This window comes from Pelodiscus sinensis, chromosome 12 (assembly GCF_049634645.1).
Source record: "Pelodiscus sinensis isolate JC-2024 chromosome 12, ASM4963464v1, whole genome shotgun sequence".
In the NCBI taxonomy this organism is placed as follows: domain Eukaryota; kingdom Metazoa; phylum Chordata; order Testudines; family Trionychidae; genus Pelodiscus; species Pelodiscus sinensis.
Window position 1 is genome coordinate 45,023,550 of NC_134722.1, and position 16,778 is coordinate 45,040,327.

The 16,778-nt window shown below is 47.2% G+C and overlaps 1 protein-coding gene across 10 annotated transcripts in view; it reads left to right on the forward strand.

Annotated features, from left to right (window-relative positions):
• Positions 1-16,778, forward strand: part of CBFB (core-binding factor subunit beta) — a 121,741-nt gene that overhangs the window by 77,408 nt on the left and 27,555 nt on the right. For 4 of the 10 annotated variants that reach the window (XM_075940418.1, XM_075940413.1, XM_075940415.1 and 1 more), the window contains one exon: positions 13,949-16,439. The exons of 4 other annotated variants lie outside the window; for them this stretch is intronic. In XM_075940418.1, coding sequence (XP_075796533.1) covers positions 13,949-14,017 — 69 coding nt within the window. In that variant the 3' untranslated portion in view covers positions 14,018-16,439. Of the gene's footprint in view, positions 1-6,671; positions 6,825-13,948; positions 16,440-16,778 lie in introns of those variants that run through there. 2 more of the 10 variants (XM_075940410.1, XM_075940411.1) reach the window with 1 other exon arrangement.

The window sequence follows — 16,778 nt, forward strand, 5'->3', positions numbered from 1 at the left end:
TCTGAGACAATTTGTATCTTCAAGTTAGTGGCACAGCCCTGGGCACCTGCATGGCACTACAATATGTCTACATCATTATGGCTGACCTTGAAAATTTCCTCAGCTCTCACCCTCTAACACCATTACTCTATTTACGCTACATCAATGACATCTTCATCATATGGACCCACGGGAAAGAGACCCTTGAATTTTATAAGGATTTCTACAACTTCCACCCCACCATCAACCTCAGCCTGAATCAGTCACACAAGAAGTCCATTTCCTTGACACTACAGTACAATTAAATGATGGACAAATTTCCACCACCCTATACCGGAAACTTACCGACCGCTACACTTACCTGCATACCTCCAACTTCCATCCCAGACACATTTCTCAATACAGCCAAGCCGTAAGATAAAACCAGTTTGCTCCAAACTTACAGACAGACAAACACCTACAGGATCTAGATAGAGCCCACTCTTAAAACTGAAATACTTACCTGGAGAAGTGAAAAAACAGATTGACAGAGCCAAAAAAGTACCCAAACATGAACTACTTCAAGACAGGCCCAAAAGAGGAGAAAACAAAATTCCACAACGTAAAACCCTCCAACGCATTATCAACAATCTGCAACCTATCCTGGAAAATGACCCCTTGCTCTCAGGCCAATTCTCGCTTACAGACAATTCCCTAACCTCAAACACATTAACCACGCAACACACCTCCACCGTAATCATCTAGGAACCGACCTCTGCAATCAGCTCCAAAGCCAACTCTGCCCACACATCTACACAAGTGATTTTATCACCAGACCCAACCACGTCATCTGCCAGATCGGGGAGAGGCTCATTTAACTACACATCCATTAATGTGATCTATGCCAGCAATGCCCCACTGCAATGGATATTGGCCAAACTGGAGAGTCTCTACGAGAGAGAATTAATGGATACAAATCAGATACCCAAAAAGGCAACACACAAAAACTTGTTGGAGAACACTTTAATCTTCCTGGACGCTCATTAATGGATCTCCAAGTCGTCATTTTGTTTTAGACCAACTCCACAAGCCAGATATATAGAGAAGGGTTGGAACTTAACTTCATTCACAAATTTAATTCTTATGCAAATGGTATGAACTGGGATATCGATGGCTCACACATTATCTTCTACATCTTAATGACTTAACCAACCAACCAAACAATGAAGGTGCTAATGGTTCTTGATGTCTGTGTAGAATCTGGTGTTGGTCATCTTCCTTTCCAAGTGCAAACTCATGGTTCTTATCAGCCTCTTGGAATTATTTAGTCTTTAAGGTGCTACACCACCAGTGTTTCCCAATTTTATTTGGCCGAGGAACCCTTTTCAGCTATTCAGAATTTCAAGGAACCCCGAGGTTTGTCAAGCAAAAAAAAGGGGGAGGGCGGGGGTCCACCAATTAATGAAAATCACATTCCTTCCCCAAGACCCACTCCCATCCCCATCTCCCTTCTCTGAGGCCTCATCTGCTCTGTTCCCCTCCTCTCCATCACTTCCTATACCCAGTCCTTATACCTGTCTCAACCTAGTGAGAGTGAGGTGTGGGGTGGGAATGAGGGATTTGGGTGTTGGAAGGGGTGAGAAGTACAAGCTCTGGGAGGGAATTTGGATGCAGGAGAAGGGGCTGTTGACTCAGGGAGGGGGCTCTAGGCTGGGGAGTGTTGGGTTCAGGTGGAAGGTTGGGGTGCTGAGCAAGCCAGGGCTTGTGGCTGTGAGGGTGCAGGAGTTTGGGCTGGATATGTGAGGAACTCAGGGCAAGGAGTTTGTGAGTATGATGGGCTCAGGACACAGATCTGTGATGTGTGGATGGTGGAGGAGTGTTGTGGCAGAAGACTGAGGATGTGGGGATGTAAGAGGCTCAGGACAGGGGGTTCCAGTGTATGATAGGCTCAGATTTGGGGTCAGGTGGTGCAGGAGTGTTATGATGCTGCAGTGAAATGGGGGTTTGGTCCCAATTGGGGGCTTGTTGGCCTGGCTTTATTTTTAAATAAAATATTATGTCAAACTCAAAAGCTTTAGCATTGTCTTTATATATGAGAGGGGTGAGGAACCTGTTTTGAGTCAAAGGTCACTGACCCACAGAAAAGTCAGTTGGGGCCACACAAGTGAGATTCAAAAAACCAAAAAAAAGCTCCTCCCAAAACCCCCAACCCTTACTAATGTGGTCCCAAATGTGCTGGTGGGGGTAGGGGACAGAGTGCTAGTGGGTGCTGGGGCTGGAGAGAGGGTGCTGCTGGGTGGAAGGATGCTGGCTCAGGTGGCAGGGTGCTGGGTCAGGTAGGTGGCAGGGTGCTGGGGTCAGGGACATGGTCCTGCTGGGCACTAGGGTGACTGGCAGGGTTCTGGGACAAGGAACAAGGTGCTGCTGGGTGCTAGCATGGATGGCAGGGTGCTGGGGCTAGGGCCAGGGCCAGGGTGGTGCTGAGTCCTGGGGTGTGAGGCAAGGTGCTGGGGCCAGGCAGTGCTAGGGTGGATGGCAGGACTGCCAAGGAGCGGGATAGGGATGGGGTGCTGGATCTGGGAGGGAGCTGGGGGGCGGAAGGGGACAAGGTCTGGGTGGTAGGTAGGGTGCAGAAGCAGCCTGGATGTAGGGTGTCTGGCTATGAGGGAGGGTGCGAGGAGGGGACTTGGATAGGAGTTGGACCTCCCTGATCTGGCACCCTCTAGACCTGACTGGTCCCAGATGAGGAATTTTTTGAGCGGGGAGGTCATTTCAGGGCTCCTGGTTTTCTCCCCCCCGCCCCCCCCCCGTCCCCTTAGGCTGCTTTGTACCTCTATTCCCTGCAACCGAACTAAGCTGCCCACCCCTGCTGGTTCCCTGCACTTCCCCCAAAACCATCCTTCACAATCCAAGGGAGTGCAGCACCAGTTCATTGCAGCCCCTCACAGCCCAGCTGAGCTGCCCTTCTGTTCTGTATGCCCTCCCCCATCCACCTCAGCCCAGCTGAGCCCTGCACTGGTTCCCTGCATGCCTCCCGCACAGCACAGCTGAGACCCGTTTCCCTGCACCTCCTCCAAGCCCCACAAAACTGCTAAGCCAAGAGTAGATTCCCTGTCCCTCCCTCCTCTTGAGTCTAGCCTCTGAGCTCCACACACACACACAAACACCCCCACCCCACCCCACAGCCCAGCCCAGCCAGCTCCCCAGACCTCCCCACTCTGGAACCCAGCTGAGCTCAATTTCCCTGCACCTTCCACCAAACTATGTAGACATGCTGAGCCGGTGCTGATTTCATGCCCCCTGCCTTCCTCCCTCCACTTGGCTGTGTCTACACTGGCACGATCTTGCGCAAAAATTTGCTGCCTGTCTACACTGGCCGTGTGTTCTTGCGCAAGCACACTAACGTTCTCATGTATGAAATCAGGGCTTCTTCCGCAAGAACTACGATGCTCCCACTCAGGAATAAGCCCTTTTGAGCAACTATTCTTCCACAAGAGGCCAGTGTAGACAGGCAACATGAATTTCTTGAGCAAGAAAGCCCTATGGCTAAAATGGCCATCGGCACTTTCTTGGGCAAGAGAGTGTCCACACTGCCATAGATGCTCTTGTGCAAAAGCACAGCTCGCACATGGAAGAGTGGATGTGTTCTTGTGCAAGAACGTCTTGCGCAAGTGTTCTTGTGCAAGAAACAACCAGTGTAGACATAGCCCAAGAGTTTCCTCACATGAGCAAAATGAATTTTGTGTTGTGCACCAGTACTGAGTTCATGTGGATTGTTTGGATGTGCCACCCAAGATGTTGTTAAATATTTTTAAACCTCTACCTTTTCCCTCTGCTGCCATGTCAGCTCCCCTGGTGCCTGCTGCCCCCCAGCTCCTCACCCTCCTCTGCTGTCCTGACTCCTGCTCTTCTCACTGTCCTCAGCCCTCCTGCAATCTGCCTCCCTCCACCAGCCCTTCACTCCCCCCTGTGCCCACTCCTCCAGTAGCCCCACTCTGATCATGTGAGCTACCCCTCCTCATCCCCTCTCCTAACACCTCCCTCTACAAACCTGCCCTGCTTGGCTCCTCTGATGGTGGTCCCTCCATTGCAGGTGTCTGCCCTTCTGCTTCACCCCCAGAATCCCCTGGAACCTGCACCTTCTCTTACCCCTGCACCCTCCTGGTGCCTCCCCCTTCCCTCACTTCCCCTGCCCCCTTTGCTCCATTTTTCCCTGATGCCCACCCCTCACCACCCTCTGCCCCCATTCCCTTCATGCCCCTGTGCCCTTTCACATGACTTGCTCCACCCCTTCTTTCAAGCCTTCTCCCAGCACCACCCCTCACCCCTCTAGCCCCCAATGCCCTTACCCTCTCCCCTCCCAGCATCACCCTGTCCCCCTCCCACTGACACCTCTCCCCTCCTGCACTTTCCCTCATTGTCTGCGCTTGGCCCCCTGCCATTTGTCTCTCCTCCACCCCTGTCCCTTTGGTGCCTTCCCCTTCCCCTCCGCACAAGCACCTTCCTCGCCCAGTCCTTCTCCTTTCCCTCTGCACAAGCCCCTTCACTTCCCTTTCCTTCCCCCTCCCTCTCCCGTACCTTCTGCCTTCCACTTTGTGGGGCCGGAGTCTGTGCTCTGTCTCCGGACTCCGAACCTGCAACTCAGCCATGCGGGGCAACACAGCGCCCAGCAAGTTTAAAATCCGGGGCTGTGACATTGTCAAGTCCTGGCGTCTCTCCACCCACTGGTTTGAGCGTGCTGCGCAGGGCAGCAGCAGCCAGCGAGGGAGAGCTCAGGGAAGGTTGCGCACAGCAGGAACGGATCTGGGGACGGGGGAGAGACGCTCTGGGGCCGGGCTGGGAAGACGCGCACGCGTGGGGGGGAGGGAGTGGGGGTCGGGACCCGCTCCAGCTCCAAATATTGCGGGAGCATGGGCACCACAAGCCCACGCAACTCGCCGCCCACATTTCTGCTGGCTAGCCGTGTCTCTCTCTCCCTTTTTCAGAGGGGGTGGGCTCCTCACGGAACCCCTTGTTTTGATCCGTGGAATCGCAGGGTTCCGCAGAGCACCAATTGGGAAACACTGTACTAGACTATTTGTTGTTTTTTAAGCTTTTCCTGTTACTTACTAACTCGGGTATCCCTCTGCAGCTTATCTACTCGAGGTCTCTTTTTTTTTTTCTTCCTTCCCTCCACTTTTTTCCCTCCCTCCCCGCCTTTCCTTATTTATTCTTGGATCTGGACTTTCAACACTCCTGTCATCTGAAGAAGTGGGTTGTGCCCATGAAAACTCATGATAAACTCATGATACCATCTACATGTTTTGTTAGTCTTTAAGGGTATGTCTATACTACCACCCTAGTTCGAACTAGGGTGGTTAATGTAGTCATACGAACTTGCAAATGAAGCCCGGGATTTGAATTTTCCGGGCTTCATTTGCATGTTGCCGGGCGCCGCCATTTTTAAATGTCCGCTAGTGCGGACTCCGTGCCCGCGGCTACACGCGGCACGAACTAGATAGTTCGGACTAGGCTTCCTATTCCAAACTATCTGTACGCCTCGTTATTTTTCCTGATGTGCATTACTTTACACTTATCCACATTAAATTTCGTTTGCCATTTTGTTGCTCAATCACTCAGTTTGGTGAGATCTTCTTGGAGTCCCTCTCAGTCTGCTTCTGTCTTGACCATCCTAAACAGTTTTGTATCCTCTGCAAACTTTACTACCTCACTGCTTACCCCTTTCTCCAGATCATTTATGAATAAGTTGAAAAGGATTGGTCCCAGGACTGATCCCAGGATCAGGCCCAGTATTTAATTATTCTATGATTGGGAACTTTGATGTGCATAGTTGCAACATTCACACTATAGAAACTCTTGTATATTTACAAATATAGGTTAGTAATAGTTAGCACAGTCACAAACACCCCAATTTCATAAGATAGGTAGGGAGTGTACTTCCATATTTTCATGTCATATACTTACATCATTCCTTCTAGAGAACAATGTTAGGTGTTAGCCCATCATTTTTTCTCAGCACCGTCATCACCAGAGGCCATCATTCTGGCCCTTTCAATGTCTACATCATCTTCTCCTACCTCCCCTAGGCTGGGATGCCACTTTTATAATGTTAAGCTGACATTGATATGTTTGGTGCACATTCAGTAGGGATGTTTCTATTATTGAAGTGTCCTTTTTCTATAGGTCAATGAATTGTTGTTCTCTACTTATTATATAAATCAATTTGTTATCATGGGCTTTTTGTGGTAATCTATCACATGCTATGTCCAACCCGATTACACAGCTCGGCCTGAACTGGTGATTTCAGGATTTTTTTTATATATATAATGTTGCATATGCTGAGTCTGAAGGTATTTTTCCTACCACCTTCCTATTTGGGTGAAAGGTCCAAGACATAAATTCCCTTTTTCAGTCCAGGGGAGCTATAAATAAGCTATGACCATGTCTGTGTGAGACCCATGTCTCAACCACAGAAATTTGCTAACCTTTGCTTCCGCTGATCTTGCAAAGGGCCTGTTACAGTGTTTAGCAGATTTCTTGCATTACAGCCTTAACTATTACCTCTATACTAAATCTACCCATTAATATATTAATAAATTAATCTGAATCAGCACAATTGTATTATTAGCATGATAGGCAAGCAACTTGCTAGGCTACACGGAGATGATGGTTTTGGAGTAATTTTTAAAAATCCTCTCTGTTGGGGGCCAAAGGTGGGAGAAACACCATCACCCAAACTCAATCATGGAAGTGACCAGGTGAAGACTTATGGAAGGCTTATGGAAGACTACCTAGCATCAGAGGGACCTGAAATGCCAAGACAGAGAGCTAAAGTCAGTCTTGATCCGGAACCCCAGGTAAGGTGAGGCGCCTGTCAATGGAAGCCCAGGAGCTTGAGGCACCCTGTCAACCCCCAGGAGCATGGGAGAAGATGAATTAGACAGCAACTAGTAAGCCTACCAATGGACTGGGGGAAGAATATGAGACCAGTAGAACTTGAGGAGGGGATGCTGGTAGAACCAGAAGTGACAAAGTGAGGCAAATGCTGTTTGTGGGCAAGAGGGACATTTCCGTAAGGATGGCCTGTACATGGATTTGTAGCTATGGAAAAGTGCTGACAGCTGTTCATAGGACCCGGGGTTGAGGCCCCACCAAGCTCTTAGTAAGCCTGAAGGTGGAGGGGACCCTACTAACCACCCTTGTTGACTCAGGATGCAGCCATATGCTAGTGTGAGCTGACCTGGTGGAATTCTCTGAGCCTGCCGGAGCACCTGTCCACAGGGATGTGCAATCATACCTGATCCTGTGGGTGTGACTGTCAGACGAACATGAAGAAGGGGTCTGTCAGGTTGGTCTTGCCCCCTGGTTGGCCTACCTTGTGATTTTAGGGCAGGACTGGTGGCGGTTCCGCCAGTTTGTGAATGACTTGAGTCAGAAAGAGGTCAGGGAGCACCCAAGAAGGTGGAGGTTGATGGCCCAGTGCAGCAATGGGACCCTGAAGGAAGGTCCTACATCAGCCCCTGGAACTTCCCTCCAGCAGGCCAATAAAGGATACTGAGATCATTTGGCTAGATACCAGTGGTGACTTCCTTTGAGACCAGCAAGAAGATCCAACGCTGAGTTGGGTCTGGGAAACAAATAGTGGAGCCAGAGACAGATGGGGCCACTGAACAAATAGTGGGGCCAGAGACAGATGGGGCCCCATGGGCCGCGCTTCGAGGTATGCGATGATCGTCTGTACTGAGTGGTAAAAGGCCACCTCTCCACCTCCCCAGACTCTTGGAAAGAATGTGGCAACTGCTGGTCCCAACAAAATATAGACCGGATGTATTGTGCTTAGCCCATGTAACCCCTTGGTCTGGACACCTAGGTCGAGAGAAGACCTTACACTGGGTGGCCCAGATGTATATACTGCGAGGTTTGGGATTTTTGCAAGTCCTGTCCAGAGTGTCAATGAACCAGCCCAAAGGGAGTGCCAAAGGCCCCCTTGATAGCACTGCTGGTGGTGGGGATTCTGTTTGAACAGATTGGCCTTGATTTGGTAGAGCCCTTAGAGAAGGCTAGTTCAGGGTGCCAGTATATCCTTATGGTGGACTCAGCGAGATCGCACCATTCCTCCGCCGCTTCTCGTTCAGCTAGTGACATCGGCTCCGAACCCAGAGGCAGGTTCTCATTGCAACATTCTAGCCCGGCTCACAGACCTCCATCCTGGCAAATGCCTGCAGTTCAATATGCGTAACCTCCCCCTCCGCATCCGTGGTATCCACACCAGTATGCCTATCCACCCCCGCCATATGCCACCCAATGGCAACCGTGGAACTCACATCCAAAGAGGTCTCACCATAGACCCTTTTCTACCGCTTCCAGGCTACCTCCGGCCTCTCCTCCTGCCACCACATCGGCCACTGAGCCGAATTCTCCAGCTCCTTCAGGCGGCCATGACTCCCTTTCTGAGGGCGAGACCAGATCTCCGCTACACAATTCCTCCTCCTCTCCAGACGAAGCGGTCACCACCGATGCCCCACCGTCGGGAGATGATACAAAAAAGTTTCAAGAGTGGTTTAAAAGAGTTGCCGTAGCGCAGGAAAAAGATCTTCAAGAGGTGCAGGTCAAACAATATCGACTCTTTCGCACGCTTCAACCTCCAACTGCTTCCAGAATTGCCATCCCTATGGATGAGGCCATTATGGACCCAGCTGACAATATTTGGCAGACCCCAGCATCCATCCCTACAACAAATAAGAGAGCAGAGCGCAAATACTTCATCGCTCCAAAGGATATGGACTTTCTTTTCACCCACCCACCCCATAACTCCCTAGTAGTGGATTCTGTACGTCACAAGGGTAAACAACCTAACCTAAGAACAACCCCACAAGACAGGGACCACAAAAAGGTGGACATTATGGGCTGAAAGGTTTATTCTTCGTCCACGTTGCTCCTTAGGGCGGCCAATTACACTGCTATGCTCGCAGACTATGATAATGCCAATTACTCAAAGCTCCAGGACTTCCTCCTACATCTTCCGGAGCATAAACGGCCAACCCTGCTTAGTATTATGCAGGAAGGCCTCATCATTTCCCGCACAGCTTTGCAGTCCGCTATGGACATGGCAGACACCGCGGCTCAAATCACGGCCTCGGCGATAGTGCTCCACCAAATGTCATGGCTACAAGCCTCCGGCGTACCTAGGGACCGCCAACAAAAGGTCGAGGATTTACCCTTCGATCGGACCAACCTATTTGCAACCAAGACCGATGAGGTGTTGCATTCTATGAAGGACTCCCGTACAACCCTTAGGATCCTAGGAATGTATACTCCTCCATTTAGAAGGACCAGATACCAGCCTTACCAACGACCGAGAGAACCGTTCTGCCAACAACCCAAATATGATTTCCACAAATAGAGGTTTGAAGGTTTGAAGGCCTGGTCGAGAGCCAGGAAGCCAATCCGCCGACCCTCCCAACTGCTACCCTTCAGTTCCACCACCCCCTCCGAGCGTTTTTCTACCAATGGTCCCTCATTACCTCGGACAAGTGGGTTTTGAACCTAGTCCAATCGGGCTACGTCATCCCCTTTACCTCTACCCCGCCCAACCACCCTCCTACCCCATTCCTTTTCAGGGACCCCTCTCACGAAGCTGTACTCCTGCAGGAGGTTTCATACCTCATTCAACTGGGCGCAGTAGAACACATACCAATACAATTCCGAGGCCGGGGATTCTACTCAACGTACTTCCTGACCCAGAAGAAGACAGGAGGTTGGCGCCCCCATCTTAGACCTCAGGCGCCTCAACAAATACATTGCATACCACCTTTTCAAGATGGTTACCCTCTCAACTATCAACTGCACTCAACCAACACGATTGGCTTTCGGCTCTCGACCTTCAGGACGCATATTTCCATATTACAATTCATCCTGCTCACAGACGCTTCCTCCGATTTACAGTGGGTACCCAACACTACCAATACAGGGTGCTCCCATTTGGCCTCTCTACAGCCCCCAGGGTATTTTCCAAAACCCTATCGGTAGTAATGGCCTTTCTTCGACGCCAAGGCATCATAATATTCCCATACCTGGATGATTGCCTCATAAAAGCTGCATCTTTCAATGAAACGAAGGCCATGACAGATACCACAGTAGCCCTTTTACTCAGTCTCGGGTTTCACGTAAATTACGCAAAATCCACTTTACGCCCAACACAAAGACTGGAGTTCATAGGCGCCCTCCTCGATACAATCGCAGCAAGAGCCACTCTTCCCGAACACAGGTTTGCGATAATACACGACCTTGTCCGAGCAACGCAAGCGGTACCTACTGTCACGGTCTGCCACTGCCTCAAAATCCTCAGACACATGGCCTCCACGACTTACATCGTCAGTTTGGCCAGACTCCACATGAGACCTCTTCAGTCCTGGCTCGCTACAGTGTACAGACCCTTCAGGGGCCAAATCTCCAAGTACATCGCTATCCCACCACGCATTATTAATTCCATGCTCTGGTGGACAATTCCTCAAAACATGCTACACCGCGTCCCCTTTCAACATCCAACTTACACTCTCACGCTTATAACAGACGCCTCACTCATGGGATGGGGAGCCCATTTGGGAAGCATCACAGCCCAAGGCAAATGGTCATTTGTGGAGCAAACACTCCACATCAACCTCCTCGAGTTACGGGCAGTCAGATATGCATGCCAATACTTCATTCACCACATAGTCCACAAGACCATCACCATTATGATGGACAATACCACCTGCATGTACTACATCAACCGTCAGGGTGGCGCCTGTTCCCCTTCCCTATGCTCAGAAGCCGCTAAATTCTGGACCTGGTGCCTCTCACATGGGGTCACCCCTTCCGCTGTATATCTTCCTGGAATACTCAACGTCACAGCAGACGCCCTAAGTCACATGTTCATCGACCAGCACGAGTGGGAGATCGACAGACACGCCCTCTCCGATCTTCCTTCACTGGGGCCAACCGGAAGTCGACCTCTTCGCCACAAAGAATAATCGAAAGTGCCACCTCTACTGCTCCAGGGGAGCCCTGGGCAGAAGTTCCCTCGGAGACGCCTTTTCCATCGCATGGGACGTCTCCCTCCTCTACTCCTTCCCCCTCTCCCACTCCTACACAGAGTCCTGGACAAGATCAGATCGAGCCAGGCACGGGTGATTCTGGTGGCACCTGCTTGGCCCAGACGAACATGGTACCCTTACCTCCTCAAGATGATGGTAACAGACCCGTATCCCTTCCCTCCACATCGCAACCTCCTCTCACAAAACCACGGTCAGATCCTTCACCCGGACATCCCCAAGCTGAAGCTCCACGCCTGGTTCCTTCATGGCTCCAAGATGCCGAAACGGCCTGTTCAGAACAAGTGAGACACATACTAATTAATAGTCGGAGACGCTCCACCAGGAAAACCTACCGGTACAAGTGGACGCGTTTCTCTCAATGGTACGCTCAAACCCATGCAAGCCCACCACATTTTGCTCCTATACATACCTTATTGGACTACTTACTCTCTCTAAAACACTCCGGCCTAGCACTCAGTACTATCAAGGTCCATGCTGCAGCCATAGCGGCTTTTCACCGTTCTCTACGAGGCACTTCTTTTCTCCCTGACCAAGCGTTTCTTCAAAGGCCTGCAGAACACCTTCCCTCCGGTTCGGCCACCAGTCCCCATTTGGGACCTGAACCATGTCCTTAAGAGTCTCACAAAACCCCCGTTTGAACCAATAGTGACCTGCTCTTTGTCTCATCTGTCCATGAAAGTGGCTTTTCTCGTCGCCATTACCTCCAGTAGTAGGGTGAGTGAGCTTGCAGCCTTAATGGCTGACCCTCCATACACCGTATTTTTACAGGACAGGGTGGTACTCCGACCCCACCCTAAGTTCCTACCTAAAGTACCCTCTCCCTTCCATGTGAATGAACCCATCCACTTACCTGCCCTCTTTCCGAAACCGCACACGGAACCGATCCAGACCGTGTGGCACACTCTCGACGTCCGACGAGCATTGGCGTTTTACATAGATCACACAAGACCTTGGCGAGCCTCGCCTAGACTTTTCATCTCATATGCTGAAAGATCTAAGGGACAAGCAGTCTCATCTCAGAGAATCTCTAAATGGATTACATCCTGTATTAAAACCTCTTATACCTTACATAACAAAGACTTACCTGGACTTATCACAGCTCATTCCACTAGAGCGGTAGCTTCCACGACCGCTTTTCTTCGTAATGTTCCATTGCAGGACATTTGCAACGCTGCTACCTGGTCATCTGACCACTCGTTTGCGCAACACTATGCTCTCTCCACCTCGATAGCATCTTCTATGGCGGTTGGACAAGCGGTGCTATCCACAGTTACTACCACACGGCTCCAAACCCACCTCCGCGAGCCGACAACTGCTGTGTAGTCACCTAGAGTGGAGCACCCACGGGGACCACTCGAAGAAGAAGAAAGAGTTACTCACCTTGTGCAGTAATGGTTGTTCTTCGAGGTGTGTCCCCGTGGGTACTCCACTACCCTCCCTCCTTCCCCTGCTTGGAGCCTGATACTCTGGCGGGTAGAGAAGGAACAGAGGAGCCGCGCGCGAAGGCGCTCTTCAGTCCCAACGACACTAGAGGGCGCCATGGCACCTGCGCGCCGCGGCAGAAACAGCTAGAAAAAGTCTCCGGTCGCCGGCGCGAGGACGCACCAGCACCTAGAGTGGAGCACCCACGGGGACACACCTTGAAGAACAACCATTACTGCACAAGGTGAGTAACTCTTTCACTAGGAGAGTGGTGAAGCACTGGAATGGGTTACCTAGGGAAGTAGTGGTGTCTCCATCCCTAGAGATTTTTAAGTCTCAGCTTGACAAAGCCCTGGCTGGGTTGATTTAGTTGGGATTGGTCCTGCCTAGAGCAGGGGGCTGGACTTGATGGCCTTCTGAGGTCTTTTCCAGCTCTATGATACTAGAGCATCATAGAGCTGGAAAAGCATTTTTGCAGACTTCTATTATCTCTTTAGTTCCATTTTTGTACTAATTTTTGAGTGGGAGAGGAGATTGTGAGGTAGGATGGGCTTCATTGTCACCATTGTGTGTCTCACATTCAGTTCTGCTTTATTGTCTGACCAAGACAATGCTATCACTGGTTTTCTGAACAGTTGGTTTCATTGAGGCATGGATGAAAAAGATCAGCAGAAGCTTGAGTCAGACATGAAGGAAGTAATGCTGGGGAATAGGGGATGAATATTTACAGAAAACAGCAGGATTGATATCTGCACCGCCAACTAAAATAATGTTTCAATCATTTTAAATGAGGTGCCCAATGTTTTGGGCACCGAGAGACTGCATAAAGTTCTCTCCTCGGACACAAACGTAGTCATGCCTTTGTTACCTCCACATTGTGTTTTGCAGCATGCTGTCTGTAGGGCTGCATTTGAAGATATCTAGATATTTCATTTTTTGACAGAATGCTGCCATTTGTCTACTTGATGCAAGTCTACTGTAGCTTGTGCTCTGTAGACTTCCCTGTGTTCTAGTTGCCTTTTAAGAACGGTGCAGTGTTGTATTTGATCTATGAAGCCTTGGATGGTTGGAATCTGTACTGTATTTAGTAGCCTCTCTGCTACATCTGATCTTTGCTATCTGTTGTAATAAATTATTAACAGTCTTTAGATTTGAATAGCAGGAATTTGTGATACAGCATTTTCAGTGTAGGGTCATCTATTCCAAACACTCTTCCTCTGCTGGGCCATCAAAACCAGAGTCACATCTTCAAAGAATTGTGTGAATTCTTGCTCTTACTCGGGTTTTTGCATAATAGTGGGTCATTAAGTAGCAGGTTTGGGTGATATGTTTGTATTTAACAGTTTGCAGTGTAAATTTAGTATCATGGAATTATTTGTGGTCATAAAGTAATAATTAATACATTTATTTAAAAAAATCAACTGATATTTGCAAACCATACCTTTGACTTGAACACACATTTATTAATGCAGGCAAGAAGACAGCAAGACCCTAGTCCTGGATCTAACCTAGGAAGCGGTGATGACCTCAAACTGCGCTAATCAGCAGCAGCAGCAGACATGCCATGAGTCTGCACATATGCATTGCTTATACTTTGCAAAAGATGAAATAGAAGACCAGAAACTGTGATAACTGGGTTACTATGGTCTATTTCCTGACCTGCGGCAGTCACAACCAGCATGAACTGCCATGGTTTGCACTATGTTACAATATCTGCATTTCTTATTGTAAGCATGTAGCCAGTGGCAATTTGAGATTGTTTTTTCTATGCAAGCTTATTTTTGTTGGCGCTATTTTTAGTGAAATGGAAACTTAAGCAGCTATAAACCATTTTTTTCAACTGTAATAAAAAACTGTCACTTAAAAATAGGTTAAGACTTTGCAAATTACAATTTTTTTTGTCTTTGGTAAATTGCTGGAAGCCAAGGCTTTCCAAGATTAATTTTTTTATGTGGGCTTTTGGAAGTTTTGGTTGTTGTCATTGTGCTCCTGCTCTATTTTAGATATGCATTTTTGTCTTTTACAATTTTCTTTATTTTCTAAATTTGCAAGACTTTTTTAGATTAACCTTTTTGCATTATTTACAAGCTGACCCCAGAGTTGTAACAGAGTTGTCAATCAATTTTCTAGCATGAATGTTCACTATTAAAGTTGCAATATCCTTTTAACTTCTAGCAATTCATTGGCTCCTTTTTTTAAAAATGTTTTAAAAATATTTTTTATGTCAGTGCATCCTGCCCCAGGATCAAATCTAGGTTCTGTTGTGTAGTAAATATAGTACCTATTGAGACTCCTAGGAAGTTGCAGGCTGGCTTCTACTTTATTCAGGGATTTTTTTAAAAAATAGTTCTGAAAAAGGATAATGCAACTTCATAATTGGATTTAACAGCATGTTAAACATGATTTTTAATACATTATCACCATTGCAGCTGATCACCTTTGTCCCCAGTTTGAGATCTCTGCTTTAAATGTATTTTATATCTTATGCTTTTTGTAAATTTATGCTGAATGATGAAAGGAGAGATTTGGAGTTGCGTGTAGAATCTCTCATGCTGTCCATATGATAATTTCTTTTACTAAACTTCTACATATAAAGCTAATTTACAGTATACATGACATTTTCCAACAGGGATAAATTTGTATGAGCAATTTTTGTAAACAGGCTTATTCTCGATTTTCCATCAACATTCACTACTTTAAACAACTGGAAACAGTAGTGTCATTTGACATTCTTTGAAGCTGATGCTTTCTGTATAGCTCAATTAAATGTTGTCATTTGAAATATTTAATATTAAAATGCTAAAGCTAGATCATTTCTGTTAAGGAAAAGTTATGGCTAACTGAAATTATGTATAATTAGGATCATTAAATATTTATTATATGATACCCTTTCTGATGGCAAAACATTTGAATTTAAATTATATGAGGTTTTGCAAACTATAAACAAATAATGGGAATGGAACTCCTTGTATGTTAATACCATGAATATTTAACAGTTCACTAATACTGTTGTCTGTAACTGCTGGGACAACATCATCATCACAGAAATACAGGCAGTCCCCGGGTTACGTACAAGATAGGGACTGTAGGTTTGTTCTTACGCTGAATTTGTATGTAAGTCGGAACTGGTACATATTGTAGGGGAAACTCTAGCCAAACATTTCTCCAGAGCTCAGTTTTATTCCCCCACACCTCACTTCCCTCAGTCCTTTATTCTCAAGCTGAGGTGTCTGCTGAGAAAAGCCACTCCGCGTCTCCCTGGTCTGCTGGGGGGAAGCAGCTAGTGCGGGGTTGCCTCACCCCGTTTGAAAGTAGGGATCCGATGTAAGTTGGATCCATGTAACCCAGGGACTGCCTGTACTTTGATATTGATACACTTAAATCTGGCTAATCTGAAAGATAAGGTTTCATATTTTGTGACTTGTGTGGGTTTTTGTTTTTTGTTTTTTTTCTCCCTCTCCTTGAAAAAATTCTTTTCTAAAAAAAACCAAACACCTTCTGTAATGTGATATTTAAGGTACCCATCATTCTGGGATCCTCTCTGCATCTTCTGTATTTTTGATGGAATGGTATGAAGATTTATTTTACATAGTTTTCCTAATTGTTTCAGATCATGGTTCCAAACCAGATGTACATGAGAAGTTATGCTATCGAATATAAATTACTCTTTGTGTAAATACTGAACTTTCCCTGTCATTTAGCATTGTGCTGCTTACTATATCTTAATGCTGGCATTAAGATCAGAAACCCTTACCCTCTGCTGCTTAGTGCAGACTTTTTAAAGTACGTTTTAAGTTATTGATGCAATTTGATATTTTTCATAATTTCTATTTAAACACAAGTTGCATCATCCTTTCTTGAACCAGTCTCCTTTAAGAGTTGCCTTAAGGTAAGGATTGCTTTTGCTACCTTTTGTGTTGTATGTTTATCTTTCATAATAAACTTCTGTGTAGTAAAAACAAATGGCTGTAAGCTTTATTTCTGACCTTTTAGTGATCAATGCGAGCAGGTTTTGTTTTCAAATAGCTATCATTTTTTATTTTCAAACTTACTGTCACATTTTAAAAGAAACAGTGACATCCAGTGGTCATTTAAACTATTCCTAAAATTCCCCTTTTAGTATTGATATTCCAAAAATATTAAAGTTTGCCAAAATACAATAATAGTAAGGGGATTCTGTCGAGATTGGTAGACTTACTTTCTTGAAAGGGTATTTCTGCATGTTGTTTGACAGCTAGATTAATTCTAACCATATATACACCTTCAGATAATGGCAAATACATGTTCTAAAAAACATTACTT